This window comes from Anolis sagrei, chromosome 2 (genome assembly GCF_037176765.1).
Source record: "Anolis sagrei isolate rAnoSag1 chromosome 2, rAnoSag1.mat, whole genome shotgun sequence".
In the NCBI taxonomy this organism is placed as follows: domain Eukaryota; kingdom Metazoa; phylum Chordata; class Lepidosauria; order Squamata; family Dactyloidae; genus Anolis; species Anolis sagrei.
In genome coordinates, this window is record NC_090022.1 from 149,034,421 (window position 1) to 149,053,718 (window position 19,298).

The window sequence follows — 19,298 nt, forward strand, 5'->3', positions numbered from 1 at the left end:
CATCTGGTTGTTGTATCCCTTCAAGTTATTCTCAGTTTATGACCAGTGTGGTGCAATGGTTTGTGTTTACTGTTTGTTGTTGTTTCTATTGTTGGTTGTGTCACGGAATGTTTACCATCTTTTATTGGAAACCGCCCTGAATCCCCTCCGGCAGAAAGGGCAGGTTATAAATAAAGATGATGATGATGATTATTATTATTATTATTTTACTGACACAAAAATACGGTATGACACAGCAAACAAGATATATATGCTGGAAATCACAAAATCACAAGTTGAACACTTCTCAAACATTTAGGACTGTGTGATGTATTTTTGAAAGATGTGTGCAGATCCAAGTAAGGTGGCCTTTTGCAGATGACATATCGTGATTTTGTCAATGTTTATTGTTTTCAAATGCTGGCTGGGGTCTTTTGGCACGGCACTCCAATGACCACTGGGGCCACCTGTGCTGGTTTATGCCAGAGCCTTTACAGTTCGATTTTGAGGTCTTGATAACGGCTGTGTTTTTCCTGTTGTTTTTCCTCAATGTGACTGTTACCTGGTATGACAATATCAATAATACAAACTTTTTTTTCTTTTCCACAATCGTGATGTCTGGTGTATTGTGTTCCAAAACTTTGTCAGTCTGGATTCAAAAGTCCCACAGTACACCCCCCCATGACACCCCCCCCCCCGGATGGGTGCCACCTTGTCGTGGTGGGGGGCTTAACTGTTCTAATGATGCAGAGAGCTGTGCTGGTGGTAGTGTAACTAACAGCAGGTCCAACCAAGTCAGAGATATCTCTGCTAAGGAGTGGAACTAAGAGCACCTAACCCATTAGCATTATGGAGAAACAAACCAAAACTAAATCTATTCTGGCTTGGTCGTCATCCAGGATAGAAAGGACCATGGTGGATGCTGCTGATTCTGGACATCCATCAACAAGTGGGCTACAGAATCAAAATACAAATGAACAATCACAGAAGCAGCAGAAATATACAATGCCAGAAAACTGCAGTATTATTATTATTATTATTAATTAATTATTATTATTATTATCTCTTTTAAAAAGAGAGAAATCCCCTGAACAGGCAGTTCCTAGTCTCAAAAGATCTCTGCCTCTTTTGATGCAGGGGGTTTCTCACAGTTGGCCAGCATGGTGTACTGGACTCAATTCTCACTTGGCTGTGGCAGCCTGTGTGTGATTTTAGGCAAGTCACATTCTCTAAGACTCACAAGATGACAAAGGCAAAACTCCTTTAAAAAACTGTCAAGACCCCCCCCCCCCTTAAAATAATAGGGTTGTAAACTACAAACACAGGGGTTTCTTGGCAATATATGTTCCGAGGGGGTTGCCTTTGTCTTCAAAGAATCATAGAGTTGGAAGAGACCTCCATGGGCCATCCAGTCCAACTCCCTGCCAAGAAGCAGGAAAATCAAATTCAAAGCACTCCTAACAGATGGCCATCCAGCCTCTGTTTAAAAGCTTCCAAAGAAGGAGCCTCCACCACACTCCGGGGCAGAGAGTTCCACTGCTGAACAGCTCTCACAGTCAGGAAGTTCTTCCTAATGTTCAAATGGAATCTCCTTTCTTGTAGTTTGAAGCCATTGTTCCGCATCCTAGTCTCCAGGGCAGCAGAAAACAAGCTTGCTCCCTCCTCCCTTTGACTTCCTCTCACATATTTATACATGGCTATCATGTCTCCTCTCAGCTGTCTCTTCAGGCTAAACATGCCCAGCTCTTTAAGCCGCTCCTCATAGGGCTTGTTCTCCAGACCCTTGATCATTTTAGTCGCCCTCCTCTGGACACATTCCAGTTTGTCATACCTTCTTGTATGGCTGAGAGAGTGTGGCTTGCCCAAGGTCACCCAGTGGGTTTCCATGGCCAAATGGGGATTTGAACCCTGATCTCAAAGTCCACTATACTGTACTGCCCAACTAAGAGTTGGCAGTGATGAGTCCTTGGTTGCTTCCAAACCACAGACTTCCAGCCGGGTTGCTTTGAACTCCTCAAGACTGGCTCTTCCAGAAATGTTTCTGCCTGCTGCTGCTACAGAGAAACACACGCACATCTAGAGTGACTGCTGCTTGGAGGGCGGGTGGATAGGGGGTGTGGTGCTCCCAGCCATCCTGATGAGAGGCTTTTCCAGCTGAGAGCTGCCAGGCATTTGGCCAAATTGCTCTCCTGGCTGCCACCTCGGCGGCGCTTTGCCTGCTGTTGCTCCCAGAAGAGGGAAGGTGCAGGGCTGACTCTCTCTCTCTCTCTTTCAATCTCTTTTTGTCCAGTCTCTGTGTCAGACCAGGAAGCCAACAACAAGATCCTGCTGGCTCCTTGTTGCTCAGTGCCAGACGGCAGTCTTTTGAGTTTCATCAGCAAATGATTGAGCTCCCAGGAAGCTTACCTCTCCTCTAAAAATGGGACCAGCCTCTGTGGGTCTTCGTGCTCCTCCTGCCCAAGGATTGGACTTGCTTTTCCTCCTAAGGTCATCCATGATCTGACCCATTCCGGGTGGGATATGAAGGTGAGTGTTTGGTTATAGGCGACGGGTGATGTAGGACATATCAAAATTGTAGAATTAATGCAGTTTGACACCACTCGAACTGCCATGGTTCAATGCTATGGACTCACAGGAGTTGTAATTTGATAAGACATTAGCACTTTTTGGATAAAGACCTTGCTTTTTTATGTCAGGAGCGACTTGAGGAACTTCAAGTTTCTTCTGGTGTGAGAGAATTGGCCATCTGCAAGGACATTGCCCAGGGGGTGCCCAGATGTTTTACCATCCTGTGGGAGGCTTCTCTCATGTCCCCACACTCACCCCACTCCCTGGATTCGAACCACTGACCATTTGGTCAGCAGTCCTGCTGGCACAAGAGTTTAACCCATTGCTCTACCGAGGGCTCCTTAAAGACCTTGTAAAATTACAGGATTCAACTGCACTGAACTATGGCAGTTAAAGTGATGTCAAACTGCATTAATATTATAGCTCAGATATGCCTTCTAAAAAGAGCCTAAATACCTTGATCGGATACATATTCATAGAAATTGATGGAATGTGTTCTTAGAAATTCTAACAGTATTCCAATAAAATGGTATCTACTATCTAGAAGTTCTACCAGATATGCATTGGACCGAAGTGTTCAGGTGACAAGTTACAATTGCTCGATAGAAAGCATTTTTAACATGCTTAAAACACTATTATGTATATTCATAGTGTCTTAAACATGGAAAGAATGCTTCCATCCACAGCCAGCCTAAATATCCTATTGACACCAGGTCCTGCAGGGTCACTCCTGGTTAGTACTTGGATGAAATATCACCAATAAATACCAGCTGCTGTGGGCTGTATTTGAGAAAAAGACAATGGCAAACCTCCTCTCGGTATTCCTTCCCTTGGAAAGGGAATTTCATGGGGGCACAATAGGTTGAAGTCACACAAATGCACACATACACGAAGTGGGGCTACCTTTCAGGAGGTATCTAATCAATTCTTCCCACTCACGACCACAAACATGTGGTGGATAGTCATGGGGACCCACAATACTCTATTAATATTTTGGTTAATGGGAATCACAGTAAATCTGGTGGATTTTATTCAGTTTAGTAAATGCCAGATGGACTCATCAATTGTTTTCCATAGAGACATAGGGCGTAGCAATAGAGAGATGTCTGATAGCGGTAGATAAAGCAAACTTGGTACTGGAAAATCTCCAGATCTCACCTCTAATATCACAGGATGGTCTTATGCAAGCCATTGTTCTCCTAGCTTCCCTTTCTGTTGCAGCGAATAGTCTTGATCTGCTGGAAAAAATGTGTTGTAAAGGTTGCCGGGGTAAAGTGCTTTGGGCACTATGAATTATGAGAATCGTGTACTTCTGTATTATGCATATAATAACATATGTATATTGTTGCTGTAGTACTTAGGATTGTTATTATTCATTACCCTGCATGTATTCCTGTGTTATTATAATTTGGCTCTTCCAGCGGATCACTGATTCCAACAACTCCTCAGCACGGCCCTCCCATTGTGTTGGCAGAAGGAAAGAATCTGAGAAGGGAGTTGTTGCCATTGTTCCTTCTGAGCCGCTTCCTTTTCTTCCCAAAGGTGGTCCGGAGCAGGCAGGGAGGGTGGAATGTCGGGTTTCCACTTGGTGAGATCTCAGACTTGCCTCAGCTTTCTGAGGGTCTCCCTGAAGATCCCATCTCCGACGACAACCTTCTGGACGTGATTTGGAGAAAGATGCATCTGTTCCGCAGCTGCAGTTACCGGATCCAGTTGGAAGGGCAGGTGGGAAGTGCTCCACGGATCCAGGGCATCCGATGGGTGAGTAAAGATGCTCTCTGATTTTTAGTGATGGGGGTGTCTGGGTTTGTTTGTTTATTTGTTTAGGAGAGTTTTTTTCCTGACTTGGTATGTTGATTGAAACAACTGACAATTCAGGTAGGCATGACAGTTCACTCAGCCGGGACAAACCACACGTTCCCTATCATGCCAAGAGCAGGTTTTGCAGGCCACTGGGAGTCAGCCTGGTATAGCTCACACAAACAGGACCAAGGATCACCGTGTTCTTGGCTCTGGAAGGGACATGGAGCCATTTTCCAAAAGCAGCATTTGTGCACATGCATACCTTGTTGACGGAAACATGCCCCACTTAAGCATGCCCTGGGACAGTCTTCATCGCCTGTAGTCCCCTTTTAGTTGTGCTGAGCTTCCTTTTCTTGCTATATTGATTGTTAGGGTCACATTCCTGCCAGTTCTGCTTTCTGTTTATTTTTTCTTCTTTCCTGCTTCTGGTATCAGGCCGCTACACACATGCTCTTTGTTTGTTTATAAAGTTTGTGTTTTGCCTTCCCCAAAGGAGCACAGGGTTATCCCAGTTTATCCTTTGTACATCTGGAAAGTGTATGCATGCGTGCGTATGCATATGCATGCATGAAAAGGGGGAAAATGGGACTGGAGATGGGAGAGAGAGAATGATTGCCTATACCTTGCTCACCCAGTGAGTTTGATAGTTGAACCCAAAACCTCCCGGTCTAAGGGTGTAGTATTCATGAAGTGGGATACCACATTACCTGTTATGGTTCCATGATATTAAATCATGAGAATTGTAATTTTACAAGATCTTTAGCCTTCTCTGCTAAAGAGTGTTAGTGCCCTACCAAACTACAACTGACAGGATTCCATAGCACTGAGCCAAGGCAGTTAAAGTAGTGTCAAACTGCAATAATTCCTAATTACCCTTAGTAGCCCCCTATCTTGTTCTACAGGTTATGGGTAATGCCTTTTAAAAATATATAGGGCATGGATAAGTTGGACATGATGGAAGTCATCGTCCCACATTGCTGCAGACTACCTGATCATTCACATTTGTTTCGGAAAAGGATTCATCATTGCTCCTGACATGATAAATAAATTTATATCAAGCCTTTCTAGTGGTCAAAGCCCTTGATGTATCAACACCTGGTACATCTCACAACTATCATATATACTATGTTGTGTTCAGCATTAAAACTTACTCCAGACAAGACAGAGGTGGTCCTGATCATTCAGGAGGCAGACCAAAGAATAGGCGTCCAGCCTGTGCTGGATGGGTCACACTTCCCCTGAAGACACAGGTCTACAGTTTGGGGGTCCTCCTGGACTCAGCCCTGAACCTGGAGGCCCAGGTATCTGCGGTGGCTTGGAGGACATTTGCACAATTAAAACTTCTGTGCTAACTGCTCCCATTCCTTGAGAAGCCAGATCTTGACATGACATAATATGCCTTAGTTACATCCCATCTTGATTACTGTAGTAAGCTCTACGTGGGGCTGCTCAGAAACTTCAACTGATCCAAAGAGCTGCAACCAGGTTGCTCACTGGGGCTGGCTGCAGGGAGCAGACAACCCCACATCGCAGCAGCTACTGGCTGGCAGTCTGTTTCCGGACACAACTCAAAGTGCTGGTTATGACCTTTAAAGCCCTTGACAGATCATGTCCAGGCTATTTGACTGACCGCATTCCCCTGTGCAAACCTGCCTGGGCCCGGAGTTCTTCAGGAAAGGCCCCTCTTTCGGTCCCGCCTCCATCCCAAGCCCGGTTGGTGGGAATGAGAAAGAGGGCCTTTTTGGTGGCTGCCCCTTGACTTTGGAACTCCCTTTTTCCCAGGGAAGCCAGGATGGCCCTCTCCCTGCTGTCCTTCTGACAGCAGGCTAAAACCTTTTAGTTCAGCCAGACTTTTAAAGATGAAGGTGTTTAAGATCTAGTCAGGAGGTGCTGTGGTTTTTAACTTTGAATTTGTTTTAATGTTTTAATGTTCTCACACCAGAAGTGACTTGCAGTTTCTCAAGTTGCTCTTGACATACACAAACCCCGTCTTGTTGTATTGATCTTTTAAAAAATGGAACATTAACAGATGCATTGTATGGGCCTGTATTTTTTTTAAAGTAAATCAACCATTTCTGTGTTGGTTTGGGAGTCTTCCACCCAAACTTGCTCACCTGTCTTCTTGCTCTCACATAGGAGGTGAGAAATCTCATTTGGGTAGCAATTCTCAATTAAAACAAAAAAGCAACTGTAAACACAATTTTGTTAGTGGTTGTCTATATATGTCAACATTTTCCCATTTTATGTTTACTTGCCCATCCATTGCGTTCCATTTTCAAATAATCACTCTTTTAGAAAGGGGGGCAGACTTAACTACTCTGTGCTCCAGACTCATATCCACAAGAATTGGCTTTTTCTTCTTTAAGGGCCAAGGCCTATTGTTTTATGGTACATAGCTAACACAGTTTGGAGAGTATTTATTTCTGCTGTATGCCTTCAAGTCATTTCTGTCTTATGGCAACCTTAATCTGAAAATCGTAGGGTTTTCTGGGGCTGAAAGTGTGTAACTTGCTGAAGGGTACCCAGTGAATTTTCATGGCTGAGGGGGGGATCTGAATCCTGGTCTTTAGAGTCATAATCCAACACTCAAAGCACTATGTTATGCTGGATCTTCTCACCTTAAAATGCCTGCTGGGTTTCTCAACAATCTAATGATGAATCAGTAAGTCTTTTAGAAGAGAGCAGGGCAATTCTGACCCCTTTGATGCCCTTTGAATTGTAATTCCCCAACAATGGCCATGCTGGCTAGGATTTCTGGGAGATGTATGCCAAAAGCACATCTGGAGAGCATAGACTGCTCACCCCTCACTCCTATTCTACCATATCCCTCTACTGATCATCCCACTCACAGTCCATCAAGTAATTCTTGTGCCTTGGGATCATTATGTCGAATATTCCTCGGTTCCTCAGCACCATCAGGGCAGATTTCCAAGGCTGCACTCAGCAGAATTAGTAAGAGGTTCCTCAAATGCACCAGGGCTGATTTACTATTTGAAGCTCCTGTTTTTTTCATACACCATTAACTCTAGGATCTAAAAATTGCTTTAGACCACCATTATGTGTTATATATACCATATATATACCTGTTGGCGCAGCGGGTTACTAACTGAAAGGTTGGCGGCTTGAATCCGGGAAGTGGGGTGAGCTCCTGCTGTTAGCCCCAGCTTCTGCCAACCAAGCAGTTTGAAAACATGCAGATGTGAGTAGATCAATAGGTACTGCTTCTGTGGGAAGGTAACGGTGTTCCATGCAGTCGTGCTATCCATATAACCTTGGAGACATCTATGAACAACGCCAGCTCTTCGGTTTAGAAATGGAGATGAGCACACCCCCCCCCCCCCGAGTCAGATATGACTAGACTTAATGTCAAGGGAAACCTTTCCCTTTACTTTTATACCTTATGTGTGTAGCCTAAAAGTAATTATATACAAAATATGTTTAATAATGATGGACATGAAATAAAGGTTTTGTATGTTGAACCCTCAAAAAACAAAGGTGTCGCTTTCTCAGTCTCCAATGTGGAGAATTTCAGATTTTGGAGCGTTTCAGATTTTTGATAACAGATGCTCAACAGACATGATTGCAGCTAAGCTTAGAGGAGTCAAGAAAATCTTTGGGCCAATAGTGGTAGATAATGTGTTTAACCCTGAAATACCAAAAGTCTGGGTGTTTCCAAACCCAGGGACAGTCCTAATTAAAGCTCTGTTGTTGCACTTTTCCAGGTGATTTTTTTTTCTTTTCTCCTTCCCACTATCCACAGTTTACTTCACTTGCTGCAAATTAGGGAAAAAAGAGAGGGCAGAGTTTTACTCATTCAAGTAGACAAACAAAAACAAAACCCTGATGCAACCTCTCTTAGTTTGTGTGTTTAGCCTCTTTAATAACTTGGACCACCATGACCACACTCTGATGTTCCTTGGCCCCACCTGGCTCAGTTTTCTGTGAAATGTTGACCAGTATGTGCTTCACTATCACAGATCTTTGTTCCACTCCCTTAATGCTCCTGATAGAAGCCATAGAAGAAGGGAGCTGCTGGCAAATTCTTTTTAGCCCCACTCATCCTTCTTAGAAAGGGTCAGGAGCAGAAGTGTCCTGGATGGCCTTGAGTGAAGCATTGTCATTTAACCTCCCCTCCCTCCCAGCATTGTCCAGAGTCTCAAACTGGCCCTTAGAGTGATTTGGAGGAAGGGTGGGATAGCAATGTCACAAGTGGAAAAATAAACACACGGCAAGTAGTTTGCGTCCATGGAGCCCGGAGCAAGTTTGCATCAAACCTATGTTTTCTGAAAATCAGAGCCTTCCTTCAGTAATGCCAAAAGAAGGGGAAATAAGGTCATTTCAAAAGAGAAACACTCTCCACAAAGTTCATGAAGGCACACAGTCCTTTATTTAACTCAATTTGTGCAAACCGAATTCAGATTACTAAAGTAGTTTGCACTTGATTAAATCACCAAGGGGAAGCAGAGGAGCTGTCAGGATTTTTAACTTCCCAGGAGGCTGAACTGAAGTAAGTCAAGGACGAGGGGGCAAACTGGGAGGACGAGAGAGGAACTGGGACTTTTAAAAAGCAGTCGGAAAAAGTGAGGTAATAAAGTATTAATCAACTCTCCTTCTACCAAATCAAGTTGGATGGCACGAGCAGTTCTTTAGGGACTGAAAATCCCAGAATCCTCAGTAAGTATACTGACTGGGCTGAATACTGGGACCTTCAGTAAAAAAAGATATGATGTTGAGCTTTGATGAAGCCAAAAGAATATATCCCCTCTGAGCTGGAGGAGTATGTTTCAAGCCCAAGTAAGCAGGCTTTGTTTTCTCAGGTCTGCCTGCTCATCGTCACCAGCTGAATCCTCTGTAGGAGAAATTCCAGAGGAAGGAGGCTCCCCGGGGAAGCCCTGGCTATTTTCTTTGGTTTGCAGAAAGGCAATGGCCCCCTGGGAACCGAAGTAGTCAAACATAGCCAGGAAGAAAGAAAAAATCCAACAGGCTCCAACTTTGGCTGGCTGCCCACATTGGCCGGATTTCTGGCGACAGGCAGGCTCTCTGGTCCCCACGGCCACGGCCGGAAAATGCAGGGGGTGGAGTGACCACCCATTTTAGGAAGTTGCATTGAATGGTAGGAATGGAATAGCTGCTATCCAGAGATTGCAACAGAGGTGGGCTGGCGAGGAGGAGGGACAGAGCTGGGGATACTTAAGTGGGATAATGAACGAAGTGTAGGAAAACAACCAAATCTCAGAAACAGGGGCTATTGAATTAGTTTGCAAATACAGTCGGCCCTCCTGGGTTCTGCAACTGTGGATTCCATCATCATGGCTTGAAAATATGTTTGCAAAATTTGAAAAACAACCATTGATTTTACCCCACAAGGAACACCATATTATTACAACGCTGGATATAATGGGACCCACAAATTTGGTAACCTATGACTTGCCCTGGAACCAAACCCCAGCAGATTCCAAGGACTTATTGGGAAATCAAAGAGAAGATTATGGACTTTATTCCACCTTACCTTTCCACATTTTATCTCCATTTTTGCATGTTGGCAAAATGGAGTCCCATAGATGCCATCCCATGACATACAGTCACTTCTGGTGGCTGCCTGTGGGAATCCATCTTCCAGTGTGTGAAGATAGAGAGAAGACTTGGTTTTCAGGAGTTGAGTGTTCCCAGTCTCCTGGTTGAAGGAAGTGTCAGGAAGTGGAGGAAATCTGGAAGATGACGGGGAAAGGAGGTGGGGTGGCCCAATATGGACCTTGCTGAGCTAAGATGGATCCCCATTCTTCAGGATACAAGTACATACCATATTGATGCTTACAATTTCCGTCTCTTTTCCTTTTCAGAGGTGTCCTCAAATTTTATTTATCCATCCATTCTATTTATATCTTTGTTTTTCGCTCAGTATGGGACAAAAAGTAGCATACAGGATAATGTCAAACAAAAGGGCTAAAACAATAATTGACAGAAAAAAAAAACAATTAGTTCTATTAAAATATTAATTTAAAACTGTATAAGGACATTGAATTACCTTTCATATTAGAAAAAGCCATTTTCCACCCATACATGTTTAAATAAGAAAAGTGTTACCTGCTGATTGAAAGATTCATCCACTTTTCGGGAAAGGCTGATGGTGGTGGACATTGTCTGGACAGTGGATTGGGCCAAATTAGACACAATCTTGCTATCTATACTGTCTCAAAGCCTTTAGATCAGTGGTTCTCAAACTAGGGCCTTCAACTCCCAGAAATCCTAACAGCTGGTAAACTGTTTGGTATTTCTGGGAGTTGTAGGCCAAAAACATCTGGGGACCCCACGTTGAGAACCACTGCTTTAGATATTCCAAATGGGGCAAAGTCAGAGAATTGCTGAAAAATTCAGGAGACTCACTAGAGCAGTGGTTCTCAACCTGTGGGTCCCCAGGTGTTTTGGCCTATAACTCTCAGAAATCCCAGACAGTTTACCAGCTGTTAGGATTTCTGGGAATTGAAGTCCAAAACATCTGGGGGCCAACAGGTTGAGAACTACTGCATTAGTTGCAATGGTAGATAGTCAGCGATCCATTCAAGGTGTGCCTGGTGTTTTGGCCCAGGGCAGACAAACCCTTTGTACAGCAATCTGAGGAAATACAGTCTGGTTGTTCTCTTCCCAGGTTTTGCTTTGTTTGATAGAGTGAAGCTTGATTTACTTGTAATAGAATTAAAAACAGTGCAGTTTTTTAAACTGCTTCTTTTTTAAAAAAGAAAAGTATGCAACAAAATTATCTTTCGAAAATAACAAACAGAAGAGAGCCAAGATATTTACATGAGATTGACAAGGAATTTCTGCAATCATGTCAATGAAAAAGAGTGTGGTATAATGGTTAGAATATTATATTTGGTGATTTGGGTGATTAGTCCCCACTGAACCATGAAACTTGCTGGTTGACTTTGGCCAACCATACTTTTTCAACTTGGTTTACCTTCAAACATGGTTGTTGGGAAAATAAAAGTAGGAGAAGTGGATTCAAGCATACCATACAGGAGGAAAGGAATAATGGAGACAGTGTAGAGAGGAGATTACCCCTTTGAGAGGGGTCGGTTACTTCTGTACGTCATGGGATTGTATCCTAAGGCCTCATTACACTTGCCAGCCAGCTGCAGGATGGATGGTTATGTAGCCCATCACATGACGACCCTCAACTTCTGGCGGAGTCCCTATCCTTAACCAGCATGGAAGCATCCTAAGACAATTCCTTGTCAACATGGGAAGGCTGCCCTGGTTAGGTGACACTTTCTCCGTGTGATGGGGGAAGCGTAGTCGCACCTGCTGTTTCCCCACGCTTGCTGGCAAAACGGTATGGGGTATGTGTGATAGGGTTCCTAACCTACTTACAGAGCAATTTGAACCACCATTCATATAGATGACCAAGGGAGCTTTTTCTAGCTGACAGAGATATTATGACATTGAAAGCAGGAATAACATGATGTGTGAATGGTGGCAATACACGTACTATGAAACTGAGAGATTACAATAATGATGAATGCCCTTTAAAATGCCAGTGTCATTTCAGCTGTAGTTTCATCTGCACTCAATACTCATAGGATGTGAATGTTATATTTCATCCTGCTTAGCCTCAGCCATTATACTGGAACAACCAGACGGGATTATCCCTGCAACACATTATTATCTTTTTATAGCAGGTTGTTCATGTATTTGTTTGTTGATCATACTTTGGTTTTCTCACACTTTAACTACAACACACTTTAACTGCTTTCTAAAATGACTTGTTCCTGTCCATGTTGAAAAGAGTTCTCAAGATGTTCTGAGGGTTAAGGGTCTGCCATGTATTAAAGATCAGATCAAGGAAAACAAATATTTGCTTTGACTTGGGTGAAAGGTTAGGGAAAGAAGGAAATATACATGACGTAGGGAGCAATGAATCAGGAAAGCAAAGGAACACTCAAAGCTGTCTTATGTATTCAGACAATTGGCACATTTAGTTCAGCAAGGAGGAACCCTCTTTTAAGCCTGTTGGTTGGATTCTAGTTTGAGAAAGTCCTCAGTATCCTATCTAAGCACTGGACAAGGCTAAGTACACAGCAGAACAAGCATTTGTATGCCACAGCTATCTGTATTATAAACCAAAGTGCAGTTCACTGTAACAGCTTCTCAGGCCACATATCAAAATTCATATCAGTGCAACACTATCCAAATTAGTGTTCAGATCTATCTGCCTGTTTCCCATGAGCTTGGATTCAGGAAACAACATCCCAGGCTGCAGAGTAGAGCTCAGATACACACAATGGTTTCTTTTGTCTTGACCTGCAATGAGCTATTTCCATGTTCCAGGCTGCAAACCAGAGCTCAGTTCAATATAACAGTGTCAGTCTGTGAAACAGAACTCATATCCACGCAACAGCATTCTGAGCTGAAAATAGTGGGGCTCCTTCGTGATCAGCAAAGAGGGAGGAAAGTGAACCCCTCTTCTTGTTGATTGCACAGCCAGCCCTTTCTGACCTCAGCAGACAAAACCATGATGGCCAGGCTCTCATAGGGAACTCCATGGTCAATGGAGAATGGTGGTAGCAACACATGGATGACCCATCCCCTTCCCTATGCTCATGAGTGTAGTGTGTGTGTGGGCAACAGACTGAGCTGAAATTGAAATGATCTAGCTGACCAGAGCTTTGCAGAGCCCACAGATAGTCCAGAGTTTCCTGCAAAAGTCAGGGTGAGGGCACAAAACTCTGGATACCGGTACTCACCTGAAGTCACCAATTATCAAGAAGACTGTCAGTACCAGATACAGGGTGAATACCGTTGTTGTTGTTGTTGTTGTTGTTTTACCAGGGACCAGAGCTTCTTGAACATTTCCATTTGTGACCTCTTTTGGTCTAAGAAATGATTACATGACCCTGGGTATATAGGTATATCTATATATATAAATTTGTTAGGGGCATCCAATGGAGAAACAAAACTCAAAAAACCCCCCAACAAAACTTAACCAAAATTCCCATGCCCATAACACAACCCACAAGGTACAAACGTATCTACTCAAAATGAAAAACAACACAACAACACACTCACAAAACGGCAAAACAACAAAACTCAAAAATCCCCCAACGAAACTTAACCAAAATTCCCGTGCCCATAACACAACCCACAAGGTACAAACATATCTACTCAAAATGAAAAACAACACAACAACACACTCACAAAACGGCAAAAGAACAAAACTCAAAAAAACCCCAACAAAACTTAACCAAAATTCCCATGCCCATAACACAACCCACAAGGTACAAACATATCTACTCAAAATGAAAAACAACACAACAACACACTCACAAAACAGCAAAAGAATAAAACTCAAAAAAACCCCAACGAAACTTAACCAAAATTCCCATGCTCATAACACAACCCACAAGGTACAAACATATCTACTCAAAATGAAAAACAACACAACAACACACTCAAAATGGCAAAAAAACAAAACTCAAAAAAACCCCTACGAAACTTAACCAAAATTCCCATGCCCATAACACAACCCACAAGGTACAAACATATCTACTCAAAATGAAAAACAACACAACAACACACTCACAAAATGGCAAAACAACTGAGCATGCGCATTGGCGCCCAGCCGCAAGTTCCCTGGCGCGCGCACATGGCCTTCCGGCCAACATTCCCTCTGCGGAAACCATGCCCACTCCAAGCCCCGCCGCGCCGCTTCCCGCACACACACACCCCCTGCCGCACACACACACACACAACCCCACACTCCATCACTCCCCCGCTGCCGCACACACACACGCAACCCCACTCCCCCCGCCGCCGCACACACACACGCAACCCCACACTCCATCACTCCCCCCGCTGCCGCACGCACACACGCAACCCCACTCCCCCCGCCGCCGCACACACACGCAACCCCATGCTCCATCACTCCCCCCGCTGCCGCACGCACACACGCAACCCCACTCCCCCGCCGCCGCACACACACACGCAACCCCACGCTCCATCATTCCCCCGCCGCCGCACACACACGCAACCCCACGCTCCATCACTCCCCCTGCCGCCGCACACACACACGCAACCCCACGCTCCATCACTCCCCCACCCCAATCTTACCTCCTTTCACTTCACGCCACCTCCAAACCCCACCCCGCCCCTTCCCGCCCTGTCAAAATCTAGGAAAGACAGGAAGGAAGGAAAGAAGGAAGAAAGAGAAAGGGAGGTAAAGAAAAAAGGGGAAGGAAGGAAAGTTAGAGAAAGAAGTAAGAAGAAAAGGAAAGAAAAGGAAAGATGGAAGGAAAGAAAAGAGAGACAGCAGAAAAGAAAGAAAAAGGGGGAAGGAAGGAAAGAGATAGAGAAAGAAGAGGAGAAGGAAAGATGGGAGGGAAGGAAGGAAGGAAGGAAGGAAGGAAGGAGGGAAAGAAGGAGAGAAAGAGGGAAGATTGGCCACAGCAACACGTGGCGGGTAAAGGTTGTTATTTCTATTATTATTATTATTATTATTATTATTATTATTATTATTATGCTATTGTTCCTATGAGACCCTTTTAGGGGGAATGGGAGAGGTGTCAGGTCCCAGAGGCAATGCATTGCATTATTGTTATTGTTATGATGGTGGTAAAATAAAAGGAAATAGAAAGTGAAAGAAGGAAGCAAACAGGGAGGGAAGAAAGGCAAAGGAAGAAAGGGGGAGGGAATGAAGGAAAGAGAGAAGGATGAAACCAAGTCGTGAAAGAAAGAAAGAGGTAGAGAAGGAAGAAAGGAGAGAAAGGGGGAGGAAAAGGGGAAAGGAATAGGTAGGGACCTCTCTTTCATAATAGTCCAGATATCTACCTCAATTTTGATAAGTTTTACTATAGGCCACAGCAACGCGTGGCAGGGCACAGCTAGTAATTATATATAAAATAAGTGTAAAAACCATACGTTTACTGATAATAGATCAGCATTCACAAGACTTGTTAAACAGACTGATTTTCCTTCTTCTTCTTCTTCTTCTTTTTTTTAAGTACAGCTGAAGCACAGTAAACACCGCATAACAGATTTGTGCAAATGACTAAACACCTACTACCTTCAGAAAACTTTTACTGATTCCAATTTTTTCAGGACTCCAACACTGAGCTGAGGCCATTTGGGGTCAGGATTCACAGTTTAAGAAGAAGTGGTGTAGACAAGTCCAAAGTTATACATCAAGATGGAAAAATATCACACTGCCAAATTCATACAAATTACCACTTTTTAAATCTAACCGCATATCTAAGTGGGAATTTGAGGGAAGTACAAATAAAGAATAGAAATTTGAATTTTTGCAAGGGATTTGCTACAGAAGAGTTTGACTGAAATTCCTTTTTTTTATTTCAGCTGTATTGAGACTAGCTCATTTCAAATTTTTCAAATCACAGTTTTCTTGTGTTTGATAAAATAGTTATTTTTTCAATACATTTGGTGGAAATCTTGTTTTCAAGTTACCACTTTTGAATTGGGCAAGTTCAATGTCCCATTAGCCAATTCATACAATTTCTGAATCATTCCTACACTTAATGAGCGCTTGAGGAGACTTATGGCAAAACCACAAGCACCATAAAATGCAGTTAATCTAATGCTCAGGTATAAAAGCTTCCCACGCCAAATTTCAGAGGATTAGATGGGGTGCCATTCTCAAGTTGAAAGTGATATCTGTGGCAACAGAACTGACCAGGAAAAAAGTTGGATGGGATGGATTGTGAGTGAAGAAGAAAACAAATATATCATTTCCTCTGGATGTGGAACTTGGCAGCGACTGGAATGTAACCAAAACAGGCATATTGAGAAACAAGGAGGAAGGAGGAATTAATTGGATTGATCCTCCTGTTAGCAAGAGTGAGACAATAGCCTCAAGTAGTATGTGCAGATGAGCAAAACAGCAACAACTCCTTGGCTGTTTCTTTTGAAGTCTCTGGCCAGTCCTTTGTGTTGGATATATGAACGACGTATGTCACATAGCCTATACTAAGCCCAGAAATTGGCAGCCCTAAGAAGTAGTGGTAAAGTGATATTTTAATGGGTGGTTGTAGGTTTTTCGGTTTATATGACCATGTTCTAGAAGCGTTCTCTCCTGACGTTTCATTGTATCTATGGCAAGCATCCTCATTATATTTAATTGATATTTTATTGCCAGTACTGAAACCATTGGCCCAGACAATTTCCCCAGTCAGGATTGGAGAAGTGATTGCCATCTTATTTTTCACCTCTAGCAGCCAAATATCTCAGGATGGCTTGAGATGCTAGCATACTGGGCTGGGGAGAAGGCATACTTTCCAATTGTCACAATTTGGTAGGAACTGTCCTTGTTTAATTGTCTGCCATTCCACTTTCCAAGCTGCTATGTCCCAGTTTCTCTCTCCTCCTCTCACCCCTTTCTTCCTTTATCTCTAGCTTACTTCAGTTACTGCAAACTGAGTGTCGTAAAAATCATCTGAGTAGTAGGGAGAAAAAAGGTGTGAGTAGACTCTTGCCCTTTGCAGAATTCTCAGGCAAAAGAAAACTCTAGCTGGCATGTTTTTTTTTCCCATTTATACTATTTGCCATTTTGACCATACTCTGATATTGCTTGTCCTAGTTTTCACCTGTGAAATAATGGAGTGGATGGCATCAGAAGGCTTTAGCCAATGAATTCTTTAAAGAGTTGTATGCCTGAGGGTAGAACCATATCTGCCAAAAACACCAGGGTTCAAGCCCAAAGCAAGACCCACCAATATGCCTGCTCTATTTATTTTAGTTATTAGTTATATAATATTTAGCACTCATCTCAAAGTGGCATCCATGCCTCCTTTCTGCCTACCCTTCCTCACACCATTCTTGTGAGTTTATTTCCAGACAGAGCTTAAACCCGTACCGAAGCGGATTTAGGAAACCCATTTCGGCATGGGTTTAAGTCCCCATGCCCACCCCTAAAACCTGGGCTTTCCGGGAGGGGCGGGGGATGGGTGTGTTCCCATCCCATCTCAGTAACTACCAGATGGCACGGTAAGTTTTTTCCACTGTTTTGGGTTTTTTGGGGAAGGGGTTAGAGGCTTCTTGCTTCTTCGGACTCATGGAAAAACCAAAAGAGTTATGGTGATTGACTCTTGGGTAGTCCCAGGACTACCCAATAGTCAGTCCGCATAGACCCAATACTCCATTAGACCTGGGCCTTTCAGGAAGGTTCGGTTCTAATGAGTATCAAATTAATTGGGAGAAAGTAGGCTTTACTTGCTATCTCCCAAATTAATTCACTTTTACTGGAGGTGTCGTTGGGACATCTCTGGAAAAAGCCCAATAGATCCCACATTTTGGGGCCTGTTGGATGAGCCCTGAGATTGTTAGGAGGGAGAATAATTAGCCATAGCCAGTAGGGTTGGGTAGGTTCGTTCAGAAGAGCCTGAAAATCGTTAAAAAACTTCTGATTTTTGACTTTTGAAGCAGTTTTGAACCATGCAAGAAAGATGGGGGGATGGGGGCAGGATCCAAATTTGAACCACTTACCTTTTTTCCTGGAAATATTCCATAATATTCGGATGTCTCCCAAGGTTATTTTAATTTTCACAACCATTAAGCAACTTTGGTAAAGCCTAAAAAGTTTTTAAATCTCATGCTTTCCCTCCCCCAGCAATGCAAGGGCGGGATGAGGTGGGCATGGCTAAGCACAGCAATTGTTGTAGTTTGTGAAGGCCAGGCTTCCAATAGTAGAGATTGCAAAAGGCCCTGCTGTTAAACTGCATTTCTCACAGTGCCTTGCTGCTCATTAGCCAAAATGGCTGAAGGACCCAAAAATAGCTGTATGTAGGAGTCTTCATCTAAATATAAAATAAACTGATTGAATCTATAAAGGTGTCTAAAGAAGGCAGCAAAACAATAAGCAAGTTTTGCAAAGCCAAAAGAACATAAACTGCTTAAAAACTTTGGCCTGATTGCCATGAACAAGGCACTGGGGTAGCCAGCCAGAGCCAGCCAGCCCTTTACATCAGTAAGTAATGATAAAATAAAATGATTGGTTGTATCTGCAAATAGGAATAAACAGATGGATGCGTCTTGAGGGTCCCCTCCAACTCAGAAGAGGAAGCAAATGGAAGTCAGGGGAGTTTGGATGGTGCCTTTCTGCCCAGAAGAAGGGGGTTAGTCTAGATGTCCCTTGATGGGGTCTGTACTATGATTTCTGTTCTCTGCCAATTCAGCACAGTTTGTGCCACACAAACAAAGTTTCTGGAGTGGAACAACTACTTTTAAAGTAAAGCCCATCTAGTGAAACAGGAAATAACACTTTCAAACCAGGAACAGGTTTTCTTTATTATAAAAAATGTTTTTATAAAAACTGAAAATTCGCCAAAACTCCATGGAGAAGTAAAAGGTTATGAAATTTGGTGAGCTAACATGTGTCCTACAATTGTAGCAAGTTTCATCAGGATAGGTCTAAAATGAGGGAGGGAGAATCCCCTGAAGTTTCCCCAGTGCCAGTGCTGTTTTTTTCCTATTGCATATCTGCCATTAACGAAGCAATTCAGAAGTTTCGGAAAGTTTTAGTGACTTTAGAATCAAATCACCAGCACCCCCTACATCCAAAAAAAGAGTTTTGAACCATTGTTTTGGATCAACCAAGCCTAATTGCCAGTCCATTCCCAGCAATGCCAGGAGTATAGCTGCAATTTTATCAATGTTGTGCCCCCTAGATGTCTTAAATCATAAGTGCCACCACTCATGGCCAGTATATTGGGTTTGTGCATTGGGGGTGGTAGAAGTCCAAGTTGAATATATATCTGAAGGATACCTGACTGGTGAAGGCTCCAGGCAGGAGTCCATCCCAGGAGAGGCTGGGAAAGAATTTGGGACCTTCTTCATACAAAGCAAAAACTCTCCTGTTGAGCTTCTTTCTCATGGTCCTTTTTTCTGACCTTCCATGGCAAATGTGTTTGTATATTTGCTATGCAGAAATATAGGGCACGGGGAGG

At 43.3% G+C, this 19,298-nt stretch overlaps 1 protein-coding gene across 2 annotated transcripts in view; it reads left to right on the forward strand.

The window, feature by feature from the left end:
* The first annotated feature begins 2,137 nt into the window (after positions 1-2,137).
* Positions 2,138-19,298, forward strand: part of RAPGEF3 (Rap guanine nucleotide exchange factor 3) — a 60,253-nt gene continuing 43,092 nt past the window's right edge. For both annotated transcript variants that reach the window (XM_060763818.2, XM_067463952.1), the window contains exons 1-2: positions 2,138-2,505; positions 4,090-4,308. In XM_060763818.2, coding sequence (XP_060619801.2) covers positions 2,500-2,505; positions 4,090-4,308 — 225 coding nt within the window. In that variant the 5' untranslated portion in view covers positions 2,138-2,499. The remainder of the gene's footprint in view (positions 2,506-4,089; positions 4,309-19,298) is intronic.